The sequence below is a fragment of the Corvus cornix genome, chromosome 4, assembly GCF_000738735.6.
Source record: "Corvus cornix cornix isolate S_Up_H32 chromosome 4, ASM73873v5, whole genome shotgun sequence".
Taxonomy (NCBI): domain Eukaryota; kingdom Metazoa; phylum Chordata; class Aves; order Passeriformes; family Corvidae; genus Corvus; species Corvus cornix.
The window spans coordinates 3,968,983-3,992,883 of NC_046334.1; the positions used below are offsets into that span (position 1 = coordinate 3,968,983).

Here is a 23,901-nt window from a genome sequence, read left to right on the forward strand (position 1 = left end):
CAGCTTGGTTCACAGAGGCCCTAAATTTCTGCAGCTCTTGTTCCACTCAATGCAAGATCCAAACATTTGGATTATTGGCAAATAGGGCAATTGACTGCCTTGTGCTCCAGTTCCCAGGTCCAGAAAGTGGGAGCAATTTACCCCCTCCTTTTCTCAGATGGGGACACCTGTTCTTCTGCAGCAGTAAAGAGGTGAGAAAGCAAGACAAGGAAACAGTCAGAGGACATATTCAGGAGTAACGGAGATGTGAATACTATCTTAGCCAGCCCGGTAATTACAAGGAAATGGCAGCAGATCTAAATCACAACTGGGTGGGAGGTGGCCCTACCCACAAATATGACAGTCCTAGCAGGTTTTGCTCAGCAGCTCTTTTTGCTGTAACAATATTATTGCATCGAAGTGAAATATTTTGGCCTCACTCCAGTAATAACCAAGGCAGGCAATTGTTGTTCTGGAAGAAAAGTTTGCTCAATGTGATGGAAGCAGCCACTGCCTACTGGAGAGAAAATTCAGCAGAAACCTCTTTTTGTTCTGGTATTCTGGACTGAGCCGGGACTTCCTACCCTGCTGTCAAGAAAAGGAATACTCTGCAAGCAGGACCTTAGCAGCAGACAGTGGTTTGAATATATGTTGCCTTGGTCTGGAATACTGCCTGTTAAAACAGTTACACATTTTCTTACAGCCATAAGACCTTCTGGCTTTACTCTGAGCCAGATAAATTCACCTAAAACAAAGCACGGAGTGCAAACCAGATCTAGTCAGAGTGCACAGATTTTACTGCTGGAATCTACTGGGCATCTTAGAAATCCTGACACTCCAGAGTAGGAGCGTAACATAAATAGTGAAAACGTTTTGATAATTAGACTGTCAAGCAGAAAACCTAACAGAATACTTCTAAGTACTCAAATGCACTTTAGGTGTATGTGCATAAGCCCTTTGGCAGCCAATACACTGAAAAGAAAACATCAATAGTTGCAGAAGCAGAGTGCAGACAAGACTTAGCCAGATAATGCTCCAACTAGACTCTGACTTCCTGGCTTGTCACTGACACTGTCACCCTATAAAGCAACGCCAGGCAGCAATTAAGGAAGGGCAGTTATTCACCAGTAACTCAGGAAAGGAAAAGAAATGAATGAGCTTTCCCAGGCTGCAGTAGTTCCAGATTGTCTCTCAAAGGGCTGCATCAATTACTGTCACTTATTTGTCAGCAGTGTGCAGTGATTAATTGGCGAGATCCACATTTTTGCGTGTCTTACGTCAGACACGGCTCTGCTCCCCCATCTGTTCTTACTGGTGTTAGAGACCAAAACGTTCCACACCATGGACCTTGTCAAGGCTGTATTAATGTCTCACAATGGACCCAAGCTAAAACAACTTAAAACCCTACAGATTACCTAAATGTGCTGAAAATAGAGATGCAAAGAGAAGTGACTGAAAGATTTAGTAGAACTGAAAGCTGAGATGCAAAAAAGAGCAACAGGCTAAGTTTTCTTCAGCAAAATGAGAATGTCATGTTGGCAGAATAAGGGAATTTGTCAGTATTAAAATATGTGGAAAAGTTTTTCTCACTAATTCAGAATAAGTAGCACTTTACCCCCCAAGATATTTACAAAGTAAGTTATTATTTAGCAAGGACATCAAAAACAGCCTTCAGTTTCTTACATCCTTACTTTCCTATTTAGCAAAGCATTTGAATGCCTCTGCCTTATTTTCTAAAAAACACGTGCACTCTATAGACTTTCACAGAAGTCCAACACGCATTTAGATGTTTCCGTGGAGTCTTAGCAAACACATACACACATGTATGTGCTAGGCAGGGAATAAATAATTCCATATACCTACTAGAGCATAGAACAGCAGGACAGTATTGTGTAGCACACAAACTTATGGCTGTAACTATAATAAAGGATTAACTATCAAAATACCATTTAACATTGCTGTGATCATTTTCATGTGTACAGATGAATGTGCTTTTAAAAAGCAGCAATTAAACAAATGTTATTTCCATTCTATCCTTGACAGCCACCAGGATTCTTTTTGTCTGCATCTTGTGCTGGCACCTTTCTCAGAGCTTCATGTTCAGCCTCCAGAATCCACCTGTTTTCAGAATCCATCTCCACAGAGCCACAAGGTCCATTTCAGAGGATTCTGTGATGAACACAATTACAGTAAAAGGAATTAGACTTGCCCTTTCACAATCCCTGCCTTACATCCAGAGATGTAAATGGTCAGTACAGCCAAGTAATAGTAGTATCAAACACAAGTATTGAAATTTTATTTCAATATATGTCACAGCATGATTAACAGCATCTTCCTGGGCCCAGGAGTTGTGGTCTATGTGATCTCTGCCAAAGAAATTGCATAAATTTACTTCAGTGCCTTTATCTCTCTCTGTTTCTATCTGTTGTTTCACTCCACCTCCACCAAAGTGACCTCTAAAGCCTCTGCTGCAATACTGCAACATCAAAATGAACACAGAAAAACCATAAAATTACAGAGATTTGGAACCAAGTCTACATGAGGTAGCAACATGACACGCCAAAAGTAATTATCCAGAAATGAATTTCCATAGACTTTGAATATTTTTACTACTTTCTCAAAATTAAATGGAAAAAAAATTCTGGAACATCATGCAAAGTATTCAAATGCAAGCACAGAGGAATACTGTTAATATAGGGGAACGTTCATGCCAAAATGCAGCTGACCATGCTTCTGTGCTGGCTCTAACCATGACTCCATTGTGGTTATCACAGTATCAGCACTGTCAGTAGGACAGGCTCTAAGAGCTCCTCATCCCATGTTGTTGTGCAGAACAGAACAAAACCTGCCTCAGAGATCTATCCTCAATCTGGGATTTACTGGTCCCAGAAGGCAGGTCCCCACTTTTGTAGTGCAGAGCTTGTCTCTGTCTCTCAGGTGCCATCAGCACCTTGGACAGTGAGAGGAAACCAGCAACTATTTCCAATTTCTGCTCAAGAATTCACTTTTCACACTTATTTTTCAATTCCTGACTTTGGCCCCGTAGTGCACATTTCTCCTTCCTTGTCCTTTTACTGTTATCTTTTATAAGATATAATCTAAGAGGCTCTCTAAAATATTTTGTGTTGACACAACACTGTCTGATAGGTCATTCATTTTACATTAGCTGAGTTTCTCTGTTGCACACCATGAACACCACCCACATCTTCCTCCTATTTCTCTAGCAAAATTCAAAGCTGCATTGCCTTAAAAACATTAACAACATTGTGCATGATTTACTATATTCTACCTTGCAGGCTGACGTACACTAATCCTCCTGGATCCATTCAGCACAGAAGTGTTCCCTGGCCTCTGGCTTTAAAGCAATTTACTACTGTTGCACACACAGCAATATTTCAGATAGAAATTATAGACAGGATTGGCGAAGTGTTTTGTTGTAGAAGGCCCTGATCTGCCTATCTTACGACCTTAGGAAAAGTTCCTAAAGCTTTGAATACATCAGCGGTATTTCGTATGCCTTGGCACGATCTTTCAATTCATGGTTCCCTGAGACAGTCAGGTTTGAAGAGCAATTGTGCGACAGTAGGGGGTGAGAAATGGAAAAAAATGCTTGACAAATATGGTTTAAAAACAGAACAAAAGAACTTCCCAAACCAGAAGGTAGGCAGAACAATTCTTTTAGTCAAATAAAGCATTCAGAAGAAATGCAGAAGAATCCTAGAACACGGACGCTCCTTTCTGTTCTAGATAATGCAAATCAGATTTGTCACCAGATCATCACAAAGACCTGTAGTCTTAAAACCTGGATAATATAAATCTACAGTATTTAATGCATTTAAAATCCACAAGAGGGCAGACACAGAGGTAAACTGAAGACACACATAAGGACAGCAGATCAAAAGAAGCCTCAAAACCTTGCGCGGTGTTGTGAAATATGTGTGGTTGGGTTTGTCTTCATTCTGTGGTTTAAGAAGAATCTGACCATTTGATAGGGGGAACTGGATTCATAATGCATTTAGACTCCTGACTGCCTTTACTTAAAAACATAACCTTGCCATATGGTGAAAATATGAATCCTATTAACCAGGTTCAGGCAACTCTTCATTTGTCCTAAACTGGCTTTGGTTCCACAGATAATTATAATGACCAAATGATTTGCCTCGTTCAGTCATTATTAAAAACTTAATTCACATTCATAGCAACTCTTCCCTACTGTGTACATGTTTTGATCTGTGTATGTGCATGCATGCTACATATGTAAACTTTTTAACTTAAATATGCTTCTTGTGCCTACTGTACACAGTGAACGCCATAACCACATTCTGGCACATGTATTTACTGTAATAATTTCTTCTTCTTACTTGAGTATAAATCAACTTCCCAAAGCAAAGTTAAGCAAGTACAAGATGAGAACAAGAAAACATTTTTCATTTTCTCAGAGGATGTACTGCCAAAATCTACAGCAGCTGTGGATTCTCCTAAGGTAAGTCTGAAGTGAAACACAGACCCAAGGATTCATCTGTGATCTATTTTGCTTGGTTTCTAGAAAATATTGTTCTTTATGTCTGGGTCTTCTCAAAACATGGCAGGAGGAACACTAGGCAGAAAAAGAGATGGTGAAAGCAGTTTATCCAGCCAGAATCTGCTTTCAGAAAAAGCAAAGGTAAATGCCACTACCACTTTGAGTACGCAGCAAATATGCAGCTCCAGATTCTTTCAGAGTAAGCGCATTCAGAAGTTGTTTTTGTATTTCTGAAAATACCTTTTGAAGCAAAACATTTAAGTGTTTATCCTCTATGACAGAGAGGTGAACTGTGGCTAACATGGACAACATGACAGTAGCCCATATCCCGAGCAGACACTGCCAGACTCTAATTTAGGAAACAGCACAGTTAATCATAGGAAATTCGTAATTACAGGATTGGCTGCTGACTGGGCTTTTATATTCACAAGGGAAGTTACCAGCAACTATGAAATAAGTCTGCTAGGGAACACACACATGTTAGGCTTTCTTAGGTTTAATAAATTTATTCACCTGACTAATAACTTGACACATGATCAGTACTATGCTCAAGAGTAACAATTTACAACCACAACTAAGGGCTCCAAAACTGACTATTAATTTTCTATTTCTGGAAAAATCTTGCCTTGTAACATTTAATACAAATCAGAAAATATAACCTTTTTCACCATCCATACTGAGCAATCACGTGGCTAGTAGCTGTTAGCCCGATTTCTAAGTAGGACGATTCTTTGTAAGACTTGTCAATTTAAAAAAACATAAATTAGACAATTGCAGTTGAAAGGGTAAATAATTCATAGTGCCACTTCGATATACAGCAGGAAGGTACCATTCTGGTACAAAGCAAATACACTAATTTATACCACAGAAAACCAACTTCTTCTTTATCTTTTCTTCTGATGGGCTATTAATTAAGTTGAAAAAGAAATCATTAAACTTGCATACCAATCAGTAGTTTATCCCTCTGACTGAGAACAGCTAACTTTGAACCCCTTTGCCACCCCTCCAGTGATTAGCTGAGTGATGTCCCATTTTGTGTTGGCCTTCTACAGAGTGATGTTTAGAACTGGGAACACAAACAAAAAAAAACAAACAAAGTTCAAATCATTGATTTCACAGCTGTTTTCTACTCCAATTCTCATCTGAACTCTAAGGTCACATTCAAACCTTACTGCAGTTGCTAGGCTGATCAAAACTATCAAAGCAAGGAGAAGAATCACTGCTTCCAGCCATCCCTTGCTGCACTGTAGAGGCATTGGCAGAATTTACAGAAGCTTTGGTTTGCAGGGTTTAGTACACCAGGCCTCATTTGCAGCTCCAAGAGAACTGACCTCAGAGTCATTTTCCACATTGAAGAGCTAAGCCCAGCCCTGTCATCCCACACAAGTATTTTGGACATGGCTGAGGAAATAGTTTAGAACAGGATAACCTCACCTGCTTGGCTTACCAACAACTGCCCTCACTGCAGAAGAAACTTTCCACTGCACTCATTTGAGAAAGACTTTTGGGTCAGGTTACTCAAAACTGCAGGATTTTCTCCCAGAAATACAGAGTGAGTTTAGAAAACAAAAATATAGCAAGAGATACATGGCTCGAGGCTGTTCAAATTGTAAGGATGGATGGGAAAGATCAGGCCTTGGCACCCTCTGCCCAGAATAACCCAGTAATACAACATCCTTCTCCTTCTGCAAAAGCCAAACAGTAGAAAATGTCCTCTGCATAAGCTGTCAGTGTCACCTGGCAAGACTGAGCTACAAGCTACTCTGTGCTTAATACCAGAAGGAAAGGCAGCAACTAGCCCTGGTTAGAAACAGCAAACTCCCATGAGCACGGAAAAAGTGTGCATCTTGTAAAGATTAGTGTACTCCCAATTTAATAATTCATCCTTCTCCTGCATTTTCTAGACTGAATATGATTCAGTAGTTATTTTCAACCATGGTTTTATTATTCTAAGTTTTTAATTTTTTTCTAAGTGATAAAGGAAGGAAACAAAGTGAGATCTATAATCCCAGATTTTTTCTTCCATGCCCAAAGGGCTTTTATTATTTCATCTCAGCAGATTCAATCCCCACTTTACCTACTACAAAACTGAACAAATTGCATACAGATGTAGAAGCTAATGTAGAGACCAAACCTTCTGAGTTTTATCACAGTATAACTGACCTATGTTAAAAAGTCAGAATACACCAGACAAAAGGACTTGAATGCTTTAAAACATTTAGAACAAGATATCATTTTGTTAAACACGTTCGGTGCTTCTTGTCCTGAACAGTGGATTTATGACCTACCTTGAATTTGGCAGATCAAGGTTGTTGAAGAATATTTTAAAGTCTGATACATGACACAGAGAATGATCACAGCATTAGTACCAAAGAGTTAACCTGGCTAATGCTGCAGTGGAGGTCTCTACTCCAGCAGCAATGTTACCTGTTGTAGCACCTCCTCACAGTTTTGTTTGAACAGCTGGTAAACTGGAAATGAACTTGTGGATTTAAGGGCTTACAGTTTTTTCCCTGTAGGAGGATAACCAACAAAACCCCTGAAACCACAAACCCCAAACAACTTTTATTATTGGTTCCTTTTTGCTGAATGCCCTTCTCAAAGAAAAAAAAAATGAAAACAAACTCTCTTCAATTATTCTTCAGCCAAGAACATGCTGCTTCACCATGCAACAAATGGAATGAGAAAATCGACAACCAGTTATTCCCAGTTCACTATGTGCTACATCTGCCTGATGCTGCTGCTGTACAAACATGCCCAGAGACACTTCCATTACTTCAGGGGTTTTACAGCTAAAGGTATGAACACATGATCATTGATATTTGAAGTACAGCTGATCATACCAGTTAGCAATGCAAGATGGCTTATGGGAAATTTATACACAACCATAAAAGGTTTTACAGTTTTGTCTCGTTGCTCTTAATTTTTTTTGAACAAAAGAAATACCAAATTTAAACTGGGACATTTTCTCGTTGTATTTGCACAGAACCAAGTTTCTGCTTATCAGGACATCCTGCTAGCGAAAATCTAGACAATGGAATCAAATTCCAAAATTTAGTTAGACTCTACTGATTTCCAGGAGCACACACTGACTCAGGCTTCAGAGCCCTGTGAAACTGTGACCTCACCTTTCCATTCTAGCCTTTTATATAGCTGACCTATATAACAGCTTATGCATACGCATGCATTCCTTTTTGTGAAAGCCTTGTGGGATCACGCCATTTCAAAAACTTAGGCGGCAACTCTTAATACTCTTCTCTTTCTTAAACTGAATAATAATGCCCAAGTCCAAGTGTCCTTGGCTTAGTTGATAGAAAGACCTCATGGTCTTACACAGTAATGCCAGGAGTCAAACACTAAGTGGCTTTGTTTTTATTTCTCCATCTTACTATCTAGATTTTTCTGAGGTGGCCAGGCCCAGGACACGCACAGTGATGGAGATCCAGGAATATTTTCCTTCCTACCTCAGCTGGAGACCATGGAGACAAATGGACCATCAAGTCTCTCCTGCACTTGTGACACGGGCGGGTGTTTCCCCCTCGTTTCCCTTGTCACTGGAGGGTGATGACAGCTTGGATATCATGCCCAGCTCTGATCCCACTGCTGCTGTAAAGTGAGAGGCAGCTGATGTTAGCAAACTCCAAGACATGCTACTTGAGCATAACAAACAGGGTTCAGGCAAAGTGAGCAGCAAACGCTTTACAAACACTGAGCTTTGCCAGTTCACTGTCTGCCCCTGCACACAGCATAGCACAGAGTCAGTAACAGCTTACAAAGAGAAGGGGACAGGGGATAAAATAGACTAAATAGGCAATAACTATTAAATAAAAGACTGGCTATCCCAGGTTGAAATGTTCAGTGAGTAATTTTCCAGGTCAAGGAAACTTTACCAGTAACAACTTTTCAGCTGTGACTTAAATTACTTAAATTTCCCCCATCTTCTTATGTGCCACGGAACATAGAGGAGACAAAAATCAGCTGCCAGAATTCAAGTGTGTGCAAGAACACAGCTTTACAACTGTAACTGCTACTGTATTCTGAGCTCACACTTGCCTAAAAAACCCAAATAAGCAGATTTCAAATCTCAGTGTGAAAAGAATCCCAATACTTCCCAATGAGTGCGTAACTGAAAACATTTTACTGTACCCTGATCACACACTGACAGCAGCACACTGAGCTCCTCCACTCAAACTGATGCTTCAGAGGGACTGTTATGCTACCTTTTAAACTGAAAAATTAAAATAAATACATACTCAGATGTCTTGGAAGAATAACAGCATTGGTACTTAATGACAAAAATGCAGAGCATTAAAGGTACAAGCTAAAACAACATAAAATGCCCAGCACACATTAACTTACACTATTCCCTCCTTTATCTGATTTCTACTTAGGACTTGATAGCTTAAATTAAAGAAAGCATGAAATCCTTCGCAGTCACACAGACAAGTCAGAATTCTAACATTGAAAATGAACGGGTATTTATCATCTTAATGATTTCTACCACCTTTAGGCCACACAGCTGATCAGAACGAAAAGCAAAAGGAACTAGTGAGGGTGCTGCTGTTCCTAACATCAGAGATGGAGCTCTCTCCAAGAGGGGATAACTGTAATGGAAAAATTAGGAGAACAAATGGAATGCTATCTGCAGAAAATTACAGAACATGGGGAAAAATCACAACCTTCTAAAACTGCAGTGACTACACAATGTTTCAGGAACATCTCTAGATTTTCATGTTCTTCTGCAAGGCACAAGTTACCACAGAAAAGCCAGTATTTTAATAAATGATGATTAATGGACAAACATACAAACACAACACTAAAAAATTTACAATTACCTTTAGAGCAACAGGTTTCAATTTTTGACTTCTCAAAATCAGGTGAAGGGCACATTCTCTATTTTTTCCAGGTAATACCAAGTGGGACACTGTCAATGTTAATTTTTACTCAAAGAAGAAGGGTTTGCTGGTTTGCTTTTTTTTCCTGTTTGTTTTGGTTTGTGCCTTTTTTTTCTTTAAGAAAGCTATGATCAAATAAAAATATGTAGTATACTGGTAAGTCTGCCTTGCATATAAAATCAATTACACAGGTCATTAATCCAGCAATGTGAAACATATTACCTCTGACCGGGAGAAATTCAGGCCCCCACAGAAAGAACAGGGCAGTTCTTGCTGTGGAAACACCTGGAGCTGGCGAGCCAGGAGCTGGCGAGCCAGGCGCTGGCTCTGTAGGAGCTCAGGTCTGAAGCCACTTTAGCCCAAAGAGAAAGTTCCTGGAGGACAAGATGGAAGAGATGCTCACCTGGAGCTGGGCCTCAACCTCCTGCACCTACTTCTTGTGTTTCCCAGGAGGGTCTGAATTCCCACACTGATCCAGCCAATCCCTTGTTCTGTTGACACCACTAACAAGATCAAAGCTTCAGCTGCTTAAGTGCTGCTACTGATTAAATATGGCATGATTAATCTTTATATGCTGTAGTTTACCTTGAAATAATTTTAAAAAAAGGACATTCTGCTCTCTAGTTATTGACTTTCCCAACTAGGTATTCTTCTCAAAAGCATGTATTAACCCTAAACATGTTGCAACTTTGCGGTACGGATTTCTGGCAAAAATCCGATGCAAAACATATAAATATGTTAAATTATCCTCTTTTTCTCCCCAAAAGGATTTTCTTCTTCGTATTTTAACAGACTTGTCCCTCAAAACCTCCTCAGAAAACCTTCACTTTAGGTTTGTGTGTTTGGTTTTTGGTTTTTTGGGGGTTTTTTCCTGGCCTTTTATTTTCCCTCTGCTGTTCTTTGTGCCTGAGTTTGTACTGACCAAATGGAAGAAGGAGAAATATAAAAGGCTGACAAACAAAGACTTGTAATCTTGGTTTTTCTATGACTAAATTCCTGTCAAAAAGGCAAACAACAACAACAAAGTCACCCACCCTAGACATGTCAAAAAGTTCACCAACCTAATTCTCCTTGGAGATAATTAAGAATATATAGCTAAAAAACCATCACAGAACTTAGTACATGATACTGGTCGCTTTTGCTAACTGAACACTTAAAATTATATTATTTTTTAAAATAACTATTTGTAAATTAAAGTTTCCTGGACCTAGAAATAAACTGTTCTGATAAATTGTAACAAATCTCTAAAAATAAGGAGAGGAAGTACTGTCTACTCAACTTGATGATGTTTATTTCTACTACATTTTCTTACACATAGAATATACTTTCTTTAAATGAACAAATGATTTGTGGAATGGGACTGGCAAAGTCTCCAAGTTTCACCTACCTCTCAGGAACCAAATAGGGCATGAAGGCTTAGGATGCTTTTACACATAGGAGGTTGTCACAAACAAGAGAATTATTCATAATTACACTTCTCCAAAATCTGCAGGAACCCTATATAGATGTCCCAGTTCATTGTGCAAAACACTGACAGGTCCAAAATGAATCTGAACAGTTTGGTAATGCCAGAGCCTTAATATTAACTGCTGATAACTCAGGAATTCCACATGCAACCACCCTCTGAAGTTACAGTTTTACTGTCCTTGTAGATAAGAATTTCTTGGTTATCTGGCTGTACAAGAGGGCCTGTGGGAACTCTTTTGAAGAGTCTTCTGCAGCAAACAACTCACTCTGATAACAAGAAGAATTTGATTGTTACTTGGTTTTAAAGCAGTATTTTTCCCAGTGCTCATGAACAGAATTAAGAAAAAAAAGAAAAAGGTAGTTAAGTGGGATGAAGAAATCCAGGATGTCTGATTCAGCAGGAAGAAACACTGTGGGAATCAGCTATTCACCAGGAAATCACATACATGTAAACTCAACAACTCTAGCTGCAGCTCAAGCCACTCTGTTCAGATGTCTTTCCACTTGCCTTGCCAGCCACAGAGATGGGTATGAACACAGCACTTAAAACTAAATTGCTCAAAATTTTCGCTTCAGTCTTGTTTCATGTAACCAGAAGAAATAAATCCTCCCCAGTCTCATACAGGAATACTGAATGCTGATAGATTTCCACAGTTCTCTACCCACACGTTCTGGCATCTCAAGAACCAATTCAACTTAATGAGTTTCATACAGTAATGAGAAAGCTACAAATAAAATGAGACAAAATTGTGTTACAACAGAATGCAGAACTATGATATAAATAAAACAAGCCTGGATACAATCAGCAGTCAATTACAATGACAAATTCTGTGTGGTTTCAACTTAAATAATTTTAATGAAGCCTTGTAGATTAGATACAGAAATACAGTTGCAGACAGCCAAGAGTTCAGTTGCAAGTGTCCAGGATTTCCAGGCACTGCTACTGATATCTAAGTTTCTAAAAATGTAATTAACAAAGACAAGTTTGCTTAAAGCTTTTCTTTTAAATGAGGATACAATTTTTCTGAAGTTCTTGTATCTTCCAATTTTTATTTTCAAGCTGTTTTAAACTAGGTGAATGTCTTTGGTTTTTTTTTTTCCTACTAGCATATTTTCAACAGAAGTGGGAAAAATAACACATGTAGGCATTACAGTTGTTTCTCCTGACTGTGCTTACTGGCCAGGTGGCAAGTCTGGAGTTTGTACATGTACAAATGCACCACTTTGGATCCACTCTTCTCACAGAGGCCGTATTTAGCTGTCAGTTTCTCCATGGACATTTTCCATGTGCACTTTGAGGTAGTCATTTCTTGTAAACTTCTTGTGGCAAAGCTGGCACTCTGCCATGGGGCGGTTGGGGTTGTGAGTCAGCTTGTGTCGGATCAGCATCTTCTTCAGGCTGAAGGACAGATCGCAAACCTGAGGCAGTGAGGACAAGACAAAGACAAACGAAGTATTGGAATTTTAAGCATGTATAGCACTCCTTATGCTACATCACTGAGGCCACAGCCACACATACCTGCAGTACTTAATAAATGAGCTGGTCTTTGGAAGAGTAACTCCTTCTATCAGAGAGCACCTGAGAGATTTTTACTCTGGCTGGTATCTTTTAATGTTGTACATTAGCAATGGTACCACAGGCACAAGGATGCTGTCCGTCTAAAAAAGACCCAATCTTCAAAACACCAACCCCTGGTAATGTTGTGTTGGTTTGTTCAGGTTTTTTTAAAGCTATGTTCTATCTGGGATGCAGCAAAAATTATGACAAAACATCACGAGCATCCATCAGTTCAAATGAACTATTTTCTTCCTGACCTCCAGAATGACACATGCAGCTTCCAAAAGAATGAGTTCCAATTGCTCAGTTACAAGGAGGGAGGAGTGAGAATAAAGAGGTTCTGAAAGAATGCAAGAATGCATGAATACATGCAAGAAAAGTTAATTATAAATATAAAGGAAACCTCATTGTTCCAGCCTTTCTCTGCCTGGCCAAGAAAATGGAAGACATCTGGCAAATGAAGGTGTAATTCCTTTGCTTTATTATCTGGTGTGCTGCTTTCCTTCCTCCACTGTACTCCAAGCAGTCCAGTTCATTCTTCCATTTGAATAAATGGACAGAGGCATGAGGGACTCTGCCATGCTAAAGCCATTGCTTTATAAAAATCCCTGTACTGAAGTTAAAATGAGAAACGTGAACGGTTAAGAACAAGCTCAGCAAAGAAAAGTTAGAATTAAAAGTTAAGGCAAGACACCAACTCAACAGAAACTGTGCAGTTTTATTGTCACGTTCACCTAGCACGCAAGGAAATACTGTAACACGAATTTCACAAGGAAATGAAGAAAGTAAGTAAAGGAAGCAGCTGCTGATTTTACAAATGAAATAGGCAAGAGTCATATAATTAAACAAGAATGAACATCCACAGCCTTGCACTCTTAAAATTCTATGTTCGTTCCAGACAGTATCTCTTTCACGCAGAAAAAAACTCAAGGAACCCAGGACAATCCCGCTTTAGAAAAACGAAGCTTTTAATTTGTATTGGCATCGAACTACTGCAAATGCTGAATGATGACTGATTCCTTTCGAAACCACGACAACAAGAGCTGACTATCCAAGGAGATCATCTTGACCTCCAGCATATGTACTTTATGCCAATTAAGGCAAAACCATATAACGACCATAAAATGGCAATGGCCAGAGGCAAGTTTTGTACCCAAAATAATTTCTCCCCACACTGTGTGTGCTGTTGCAATAGAACATTTTTAACTTTATGACATGATGTAATGCTGAGGACCTTCATACAGCAACTGCAGCTCTCCAGCTTTTCCCTCACTGAATAATCACCTCTTTGAGACCCAAGCAACAGCCCCCCTTTTGTTACTGACAGTGAACCTCAATTACAGCACCCATGGGTCAGCTCTTAGCACTGCTTTTGCCAAACACCAGTTTCTGTTTCTCCTCCACAGAGCACATAAAGGGAACCCATAACATTTATCTAATCACAGCCACATATCCCAGCGTGCTGGAAGTGTCACACACTTGTAAATACTCCATGTCTCTTGAGAGCCAGGAAGCCAGTCAGGGATATACACACATACAAGATGCGTGTGTGTTCTGTGTATCTTACACACACCTCTTCGCTTTCCCAAAATAAACAGCTTATAACACAGCCTCAAAGTACACTTTTTCGTTTATACTGCTCATTAACTAATAGAATGTGTCCTTCTGTTCCTCCAAGGCTCTAGCATGTGGTGCTACCTTCCTTCTTCAAAAAGAACATGGAACACACAGGATTATTCAAGATATGGCACATCCTGAGCAGTGCTTACGCAGAAAAGTTTTGGGTATTTCTTTTCAAGAGTTTGCTTCGTTTATCAATTTTGTAAGCAAGACTGGTATTTTATAGATTTACAACCACTCTTGCTGATGTGCACTTGCACTCTAATCAATCTCTGCAAAATGATCAAAGTTTTGGTCAAGTAGGGAGGATGGAAAAGACTGACATTTGAAAGTAAGTGTAAGGTCAACTAGAGGCAGAGTGGAAGGAAATACTGTACTGGAAAGAAACCAGGACAGGCAGTACTTGACCTTTCTGGCCCTCAAAAATAATCTATTGTCTCTGAGAAACTGAAGTTCAATTGGCCTTCCAGTAAAAAACAGGCCAGTCTGGAGAGGACAGATAGATATCTAATTTACTATGAAAAACTGCATTTCTATTTCCACATTTCAGTTATTTTCACTTTCCTAGATGACATGTACTAGAATTGCCATCTTAAAACAGTAATATTCAATTTCCACTATTATCCATGGGATGTGAGAGCTTTGAGACATTAAGGTCTGAAAATGCTTTTTCTGACTGATAAGACACAAGAATAGACACAAAAATAAACTGTAGCACCTTCCTCAAACAGAGTACAAGGATTAGTTTCACATATAACTCAATCCTGCACTGTAATGACTGTTCCATGTGTCTGAGAGAGAGGAGAGTGAGACAGGAAGAGAAGACATGACTTTTATTTCTGATTCTGGAAAAAAAAAAAATCTATTTAAAGCAAAAATACAGACTAAAAGAATTGGTATGTGGTATTCCAGAGATAAGAACTTCTGGAAGTTGTTGCCATGAATTATCACTCAAGTCATTATAAGAAAAACAATGTGAACACCTACAGCTATCTTGAGCAGAATAAAAAATTGTAGGTGAAAATATTTGAGTGTAGAAAGGAAATTTCCTATCGGGTAGCCCACAATAAACATCCCCCATAGGGACATTTTTCTGTAATTGTCCACTACTGGTATTCCTGTAACTTCTGCTAAAACATCTGGAATCATGCAATGTGCAAGAGAGCTCTGGAGGAATGGTCTGCTTCAGGTGACATTTACTGTGTCCCCAGCATGCACAGAACAGGAGCCCAGGTGAAATAAGGAGTAACAATTGAAAACATCAATTTTAACTCTCTCCAAGTGTTCATTAAGCAACAGAGCACAGTGGGCACCTGGCTGACTGAGGAGTGCAGGAATGAACAGTGGAGGTGACTGCTCTTATGTCCAAACCCCAAAAGGTCAGCAGTCTCTGCAGTGTGCAGCCAGCAGAAGGCTCCTTCTGAAGAGTAATTTTGGTGAAGCAAGGCAGAAACTTGAAGTACAAAAAAATATCTCCAGTAACCGAAGGCAACCAAAAATTCTCAGAGAAGGACTAGGACTAGGCACAGACTATAGCTGTTGCTAGAAATGCTATGGTTTGGGAAAGTACAGCTCTATTTAGTTCATGAGGAAAACTGAAGGAAAAGCTGAAACAGGGAAGTATGTTTTCATACAGCTCCTATTTTTAATTAAAGCAAGGAAAAAGGATAAAATAGAACCACCATACCAAGTCAGTCTGCAAAGCACACCGTGAATCCAAGACCAGTGAATCTTGGATCCACAGTGTGGGAAAAACTGCATTTACCCTGCAAGCTAGCCAAGAGCTGATAAACAGTATAGCGATCTGAAAGCTGAAAAAGTTATTGACAATGATTTGGAGTTAGAGAAATCCTCAAGGTACTATCCAGAGCCAGGCTGAAATTATCCCAAAAGAATACAGCAAATCTCCTAACTTGTAGACATCAGCAAAATATCTTAGCTGAACTTTTTCGTGAAATTAATATATTTTATTCTCAATGAAATGACATCAGATCATTCATTAAAAACCAGAACAGTTAACAGACCCTTGAAACTTTCCTGCCAAGCTGTTATTCTAATTTTACATCTAAGTATATGAAGTTCTGAGCGAATTTACAGCTGCTCAGACTGAGCTATCTAGGATATAACTGAGAGCTGGCAGTCCCCTTGTGACTGCCTCATGAAGAGTCAGTATCACAAAACAAAACACCTACATTAATTCTACACCCACTCTGATGCTTTTCTCTAAATCCTTGAGCAGCAATTTTGGCATTTGATAGTTCTGAAAGACATTATTCCCCAACAGTTTCTACACATTCAGCCTTCCCACCTACCTCCCAGAAGCTGAGAGATGGTGTATACAAGGGGGGCCGGCTGCATAAAAGGTACCCGACAGTGATCTATGAACTGTCACAGGATACACTGCATTTCAGTGCTGCGAGCGTGCACAGCATCCCAGATTTCCTCACTGAACAACAAAAAGAGGCTGTGAGCAGATGTTGAAAATATCAGACCAGATTTCACGAGAAACAGGCAATTCTGAATTCATATTCATGTCATTCAACATCAGAAGCATTCAGATTCCATGTAATAAATGAAATCCTTTTTCCTACACAAGCTAATCTCCAACTATTAACCTGTCATACAATTCATACAGGAACCCAACCAGCACGAATTTGTAAATGGTAACATCCAAATTGCATTACTAATGGTGAAAATAACTCTCATGGGATCCAAAACCATAAAATGAAGGGGTGTGCAAGGCTCTTGGCAAGCAAAGAGGGTACATAAAACTCCCTGAATGGCCTTTCATTCCTTGGGCAATTCAAGCCCATGTGAAGTGTAACTACGCCACAACCAATAGGTGCAAGGCCACAATATCCCTGCAATTAAATCCTGCTGCTGCACTGAGGCTGAGAAGACAAAGGGAAAGGAGGAGAGGAACTCACATCACACTGGAAGGGCTTCTCCCCGGTGTGGGTCCTCATGTGCTCGTCCAGGCCTCGCTTCTGACTGAAAGCCTTGTTACACTCCGAGCACTGGTACGGTTTTTCCTGCATAGAATGACAACATCGAGTGAAAGTGAGTCAACACAGAGCCCAGGTCATTAAAGGAGTGGAATTCCATGCTGGATGGTGCAAGTTTTATATTCTCTCCAAGGGATTAGAGTCAGTGAAAACAACAGAAAACAACTTTCAAATGATTAAGTGAAAGCTGGGAAAGCTGCGGCCTGACAGTTTCCACTTCAGCACCCACTTATGAATTAATTATCTGTCCCAGTCTTTCAAACCCGGCCATTTGGGGAGTCTGCTTTTTGTCACGTGAAAGGTACAGAAACATAAAATTCCAATGTACTTTCCTTTATCCTCCACAAATGCTTAAAGCATACAGACAAGTAAGATTATCCACAAAAACTTCAGGTTTGTTTGGAGGTTTCCAAGCAGGGGAAGAGGTGAGGGGACGAAGAGGAGGTACAAGGAAAGCTAGTGATAGCAGGAGAACTTATTTTGAAAAGTGGTGACAGAAGGTTAATCACATATTCATTGCAGAATCTCAAAAGAAGTGCAGATGGCAACCAAGCCATCTGTATTTTTATTAGAACTTTTTGTTAGCAGCTACTGTAACACGTGATGTTAAAAAGTTGCAATTTCACTGACCTCAAACAAATAATTACAGATACGTAAGAAAACCCACTTATGTAAAGACCTTTTCTTTGAAGTTCTTCCTTCATATACAAATTTATATAGGTGTAATTCCTTCTTGATTCCACTAAAGTTACAAAAAAACTGTATAGAAATCAACAATTAATAAATCAATTAAATGTAAGAATTAGCATTATGGCACTGCACATGGCCTCATTAAAATTTTCATGTCCTAGAGGCACCCTTATTTTTGAATCAACTATAGTTCTTTCACTCTCCTTCTACTTTTTTCTGTGGTCTCTAATTCTGTACTGCTTAAGTTCTGAAGAAGGGTATTTCAAGAAAAGTAAACACTTTTTACTAAATTAAATTGAGAGCAATGACTATAAATCAGTAGGCAAAAAAAAAAAGATCTATGAATTAACAAATAATAGGCAGTAATCAAGTTCTTCTGGGAGATGATGTGGGATCCAAGGGTAAGTGAGATGGAACAACTCAGGCATCAAAGCAACAAAGAGAATAGGCTCTGGTTATTGAATTCCTACTCTCAATCTGTGGGAAGCATCAGGTCTCCATATATTGCTGAATCCTGCCAGGGCTCACCAGCATTAACCATACACCTAACACAGTGCACCATCAATTAGTGCCTGGGTATGTCCCAGTTTCTCTCTTTAGGGCAGCTCTTTGCAGGTCCAGACACTTCAGCAGGGGTGAAAACAGGGTTGTTTCATTTCAGAGTCTCCTCCAATCAAGTTTCCTAGAAAAAGCAATGTTATTTCCATGATTCTTCAGTAGACAGGAAAACATAACAAATTACCTAAAAAAGAGCTGAACCAATCTGTGAAAAAAAAATTATCATCATCTAGACCAAAAAGTTCATGTCAAAGGGAGCTTTGCTGCCCTGACTAAAGACTTTGTGGAGTAGGGTCTGCATTTTTAAGGCAAACGTATGAATAAGCCATACGAAAAGCAGGTTTCTGCAACGAGCCCTTAATTGATTTTGCATTGTGGTTAACACAAACCACATTTCTGCGAGTTGTCCAAAAGCAGCCTTTTTGTGTGGAGGTTGTTCCCCAGAAAGTGCAAAGTGAAGTATACGATGTGCACATCTTAAACACCTATGAAAGCATTCACTACTGCAAACTGCACCAGGTGTACTCGCTCCCTTTTGATTATCTTGGTCTTCGGCTATCTGAAGAATTGACTTGATAATGACCAGGTGAATCATTTCAGTGCTAAATGGATTTCAGGATTCCAGTTTGGACAAAGAACCATTTTAAACTCTAGGAAGCTGGAGTCACAAACCTGGGCTGCATTATCTTCCCACAGGTTATGTTTGGCTATTTGTATTATTCTCTGTGGCAAAAAAGGGTGTATCTAACATCCCCTTGGCATTTGTATTGAAATTCACATATGTAGTGCATGAAACACATCCAAAGCTGTCTTTGATCTAATTTTAGATCCCTTCATCTGTATATTCCAGTGACTTCAGCAGACACGGCTCTGATTCACACCAGCCTCCTCTCCCGTGAGTGAAGCTGCCCTCCATTCACATCTGTGTCTGTTTCAGGAAAATCAGTAGTGCTGTACAGAGCAAAACTTGGCCCTCGATTTATCTCCAGAGAAAAAGACTTTTTTTTGTTGTTGGTTTTGAAGAAGACATCATCCTCACAGACCAGTTTCTTCAAAACAAAACATTCTGTGCTTTTCCTTTTCTCTCTCCTCCTTCTCCCCCTCACGTCAAATTTCCATTGCACAATGCTTGGAGAAAGCAACACTTGTAACATGGAAAATATGATGTTTGCTTGGCATAACCATCACTGCTTTAAATGTGAGCAGAGAAAAAAAAAAGACAAAAAACCATGGCAACAGGTCTGAAAAAGTTAATGCCACCACAAAAGGACAAAAGGGGCCAACACCGAGATGAGAAAAAAGCTGGACAGATGTAAAACATCAAGCAAAGAGAAAAACCTGCTAACTGTCAACAAAACAGGAGCTCACTAGGAAGATCAAGTCTGACTTCAGAGGAGTTAGCAAGTGCTGGTACTATAAATCTGCCCTCTGTTGAAGAAGCATCTGCCAGGCCATGGGCTATGGTGGCAGCCAAGCTGAAGGATTACATGTGTTTTCTTTTATTGATGATCTAAATGACGAAGGGAGCAGGGAGAGTGAGAGGGACAGGATGTGGCTGATACTGCAGTGATTTAATATAGTTTTAAGCATGCCAGGTATGAACAGAAATATGCAGATCAGGATTTACAACCTTCCTGCCTCTGAACAAGGAAAGGCCAAGCAGAGCCCAATGGTACTCTGGAAGGTGTAAGCCTGGCACGCTAACTCAAATGCTCCCATCTCTGATGGGTTTCACCATTAAAACTGAGAGAAATTCAAGATGTCAACAACTATGTCATATAAAGAAGTGCCTGCAGTGCACACTCCTGTGTCTGAGGACAGCTGAACCACAAATCACACCTTGGATTCTAAGCAAGTTGTGCTTTGCATTAGGAAGACCTCACTCAGAACATGACAAATCTCAAGGCCATTTGATGGCACCTTCAACAGCTCGACAGAAAGTGTGCACAGAGTGTCCTGCAAGCACAGCAGATGGAAATACTTAAATGCAGAATATTTGAACTGCAAGCTGCTGCTGCAGTTGACTGTACGTCCCTTAAGAAATATGAATACATTCTTGTACACTAACTTAGCACTTGTACACGTGGTTGTTTCTGTAAACCTGGTAACATGGGTTACACAGGTGAAACGTCAATGACTTTGGTAGGAGTGTCTCCAACTTGCTTTCTAAATCTGAATTTAGAATTATTACATGAGCTCCACGGTTACAGCAAGACAAACATAATTTAAACACTATTATTACCAAATAAATCATAGCTCAAGATTAAAATAGGAGTTAAGAACACAACAATCAACTTGATGGATCTGTATTTTCAACATGCTGAAAACTGAACTTTGAGAGAAGTTCAGAGAAAAAAGGAAAAGTTTGACGTGTCGTATTACTTGTAAACATTTACACTTGTGACATGAACGTGACAATTGACAGACATGAATAATGGTGATGTAACAGGACACAAAAGAATTTTTTTCTTAAGTATTCTTTCTTTTTATTGTTCTAAAATAAAGCTTTCCTTTAGGAGTAGCTTCACATAATGCCTACTCGTGAGATATAGATACAGTAACACTATCTGCTTTCAAACTGCTTTTTATGAGGCAATTTTGGAAATATCAGTATTACTCTTAATAAATATCATTTGCTGCTACACATACTTGCATTATCGCCTGAACAGAGGGTTAACAAAAACACTGTTTTGAAAAAAAAAAAAAAAAAATCAGGAAAATGGAAAAATGTGGCCTCAAATGAACAAACATGACCAGCCAGATAACATTAAAATATACCAGTCGTGTTTGCACCTACCAGGAGCTCATTACTCTCAAAGAGAAATCTGGAAATCCTACAGCTTTGCCAACCTGAAAATGCAGGAAATCTGCTTACACTTAAAACCACAGATAGCCCAAGTTAATGGAGTCCGGTTTTGTATCTAAGTGTGAAAAACGTGCAAGAACTAACAAGATGCTCTCTTAGTAACTGGAAAGTTTCTGCAAGTTACAGCAAGTGGCTGACCCAGAGACAGAGGTTTACTTAAATTACTAACATAACATTGACACAGGCAGACAAAGGGTGATGAGAATTTACAACTCCATAGAAGTGGTAGGGATTTGAAACTTATAATATTAAACCTCAATTAAAAATCACTTTACAAGTACATGCTTCCTCTGTTGAAAAGCAAAATCCTTTCAGGCCAAGAAACCTTCCTGTTAAAACAACTGTGAAATAATTTTGGCAGATTTAAACAAAAATGTGACTTTTATTAGAAATGGCTAATGTTTTTATTAGAACAGATCTCAATTAATTCAGTTTTAGGAGTATTAAAAAAATAATCTTTTTTTGCAATAAAATTTGTAATTAAAACAAAAGCATGCATCTTCCTCTGAAATGCCTGCCAGGGAAAAAAAGTGCATTTCTTAAAAAAGATATAGTATATGCAATTAGCTGGGCTTTACCATATCATTAACTTCCCATTTTCTATGGTACTCCTGCCTATTTGCTACCCATAATCTGAAAAGTTCTTATTTCTTTGTGGTTTTTTTCAGCTGCTGAGGTAATTTCTGCCCCTAAAATTTAATGAAGGAGGGTTTATTTAATCAGCCATGATGAAAATTCAGTGGATGTTCACCTGCTCCTGGAAAAAAAATAGTATTGATATAGAAAAAGTACATTTTCACTCCACGAGGAAGGGATGATCATCAGTCAATATTATGTAAAAAAAGTATGAAAATATAGCTGCAGTGGGATTCAAACCTTCCACATTCTGAATGCAAACACAGATTCCAGAGGCAAGGAAACCACAGCCCTGGCAAAGTCATCATCCTCAGGCAGATGTTTGGGAACTCACTCCTATCTCACCAATAGGGAAATATAGACAAAATCCAATATGGAAAAACCCCTCCAAATTCAATCAACACATCATATTATTTCATTACTCACTGTCATGTGCACAGAAGTCTATATTTAGTACAAAAAAGTAATTATTTTTTTTTTGACAACAGCATTCTATGGTACTTCTAGAACACATGACCCTTGCTCAAACTTTAAAGCCCTAATATTTCCTGGGAAACACAGGAGAAGTGAAATTATGTCAATATTGTCATTGCATTATTTCTCATTTACTATTATTTTAATATTCTTTTGGGTTAAAAAAGAAGGTGCACTATAAAGTTATAAATGAGCGCCTTGGAAACCCTGTTTAACTCAGGACCTCTTTTTGTACTGTCCTAGCAATGAGCTCAAACACTGATCCTCTACAAGAGACTGCCTCACTTCTATACTTACCATGATTTATCCCTATTCCCACAAAAGTCATAAATAAAAATCGAAATTAACTCAAGGTTGGTTAATTCCCGCACACACTGTGGTTTTAAATGTATTTAAATAATACTGTGTTTTAAAACAGTAGGCATTTATGCATGAAACAAAAATGATACACTGAAATTTCTCTACTTTTTAAATTACCTCAGAAATGTACCATTTGAGCCCAGGCTGGCAGCTCCCACCCACTGGAAATCAGATTTTTAAACAAGCTATAAAAATTAAATATACCTGCTATATGTAAATATGAAAGATTTAAATCAAGTGCTGAAAAGCCTTTTTCAAATAGCTTTGACTCTTTCTGTTTTCCATCACTGAAATCAACTGTAATAAAATCACCATTCTCAGAAGTAATGAAAACATCAATTTAACGTGACAATAACTCTGGGCACCTATCAATGGCCGTATTTTCAAACATTACCAATTCTATTGCTGTAACATAAAATAATTTTTCCACATGTTTAAGTTCAAATGATGGAATGTTAAGTCAGGCACTGAATAAAGCCTTAGGAAGGAGCTGATGTTTCCTGCAGTGTGAGGGTTGGAAGTGTGCATGTCTTCCCCCTCAAAGCTGATAGGGTCTGTAAATTCATTTCATCAACAACTTCAATGAGTTCCTCATTTATGTTTTCCTAGGCTGTTATATTTCTCCGTAAGGGGGAAAAAAAAAAAACCCAAACCCATCAAACCATAAACCAAACACATTTACTTTCATAGAAACAAATCAGTACTCAGGTGACATTTTAATGTCAGGTGGGTGGTGTTTTCTCCCCCTGCCCTGGCCAGCAGGGGTTTGGCCTTACCTTCTCTGTTTACTCCAGAACTGGAGCTGACACCTGTGGCCACCCAGGCTGTGCTCACTTTAGCAGCTGCCAGACCTTAATCAACTTTCTACAATGATTTTTCCAGCAGCCTTCCCTGATCCCCAGCATCAGGTTTGGCATTTAAGCTCACTGGTAAAATACATGGAGATTTAATCTCTCCTGTCTTGGTGAATGTCACAGTATTACTTTTAAGCTACTTCACAAACTTTCTGGCCAAAAGACCAGATTCTTTTTTTCAAGATATTTATGAGAATAGCCCTTGCATGATTGTGTTTATTTCCACATTGCTAGGCTCAGCTGATACAAAAATACCTTCAGGATTTATACATCTCACTATTCAGTCCTTGAATAATGATTTTGCACGCAAGAATAAATTTCAAACAAAACATATGTGTAGGAAAGGGTAAAAAAAGGAAGAGCCAACAACCCTACACTGTTTTGAAAAGTCAGAAGATGGGATAACCGAAAAGAGAA

The 23,901-nt window shown here is 39.0% G+C and overlaps 1 protein-coding gene and 1 long non-coding RNA gene across 5 annotated transcripts in view; both read right to left on the reverse strand.

The window, feature by feature from the left end:
- LOC120409976 overlaps window positions 1-8,232 on the reverse strand; it is a 112,211-nt gene extending 103,979 nt beyond the window's left edge. For 2 of the 3 annotated variants that reach the window (XR_005601870.1, XR_005601871.1), the window contains exon 1: window positions 7,966-8,232. This is a non-coding gene — a long non-coding RNA (uncharacterized LOC120409976). Of the gene's footprint in view, window positions 1-1,925; window positions 4,847-7,965 lie in introns of those variants that run through there. The other variant, XR_005601869.1, reaches the window with a different exon arrangement.
- Window positions 8,233-11,950: 3,718 nt separating this feature from the next.
- Window positions 11,951-23,901, reverse strand: part of PRDM5 (PR/SET domain 5) — a 59,920-nt gene continuing 47,969 nt past the window's right edge. For both annotated transcript variants that reach the window (XM_019290101.3, XM_010406444.4), the window contains exons 15-16: window positions 16,969-17,073; window positions 11,951-12,282 (exon numbers count right to left, since the gene is read on the reverse strand). In XM_019290101.3, the coding sequence (XP_019145646.1) occupies window positions 12,118-12,282; window positions 16,969-17,073 (270 nt within the window). In that variant the 3' untranslated portion in view covers window positions 11,951-12,117. The remainder of the gene's footprint in view (window positions 12,283-16,968; window positions 17,074-23,901) is intronic.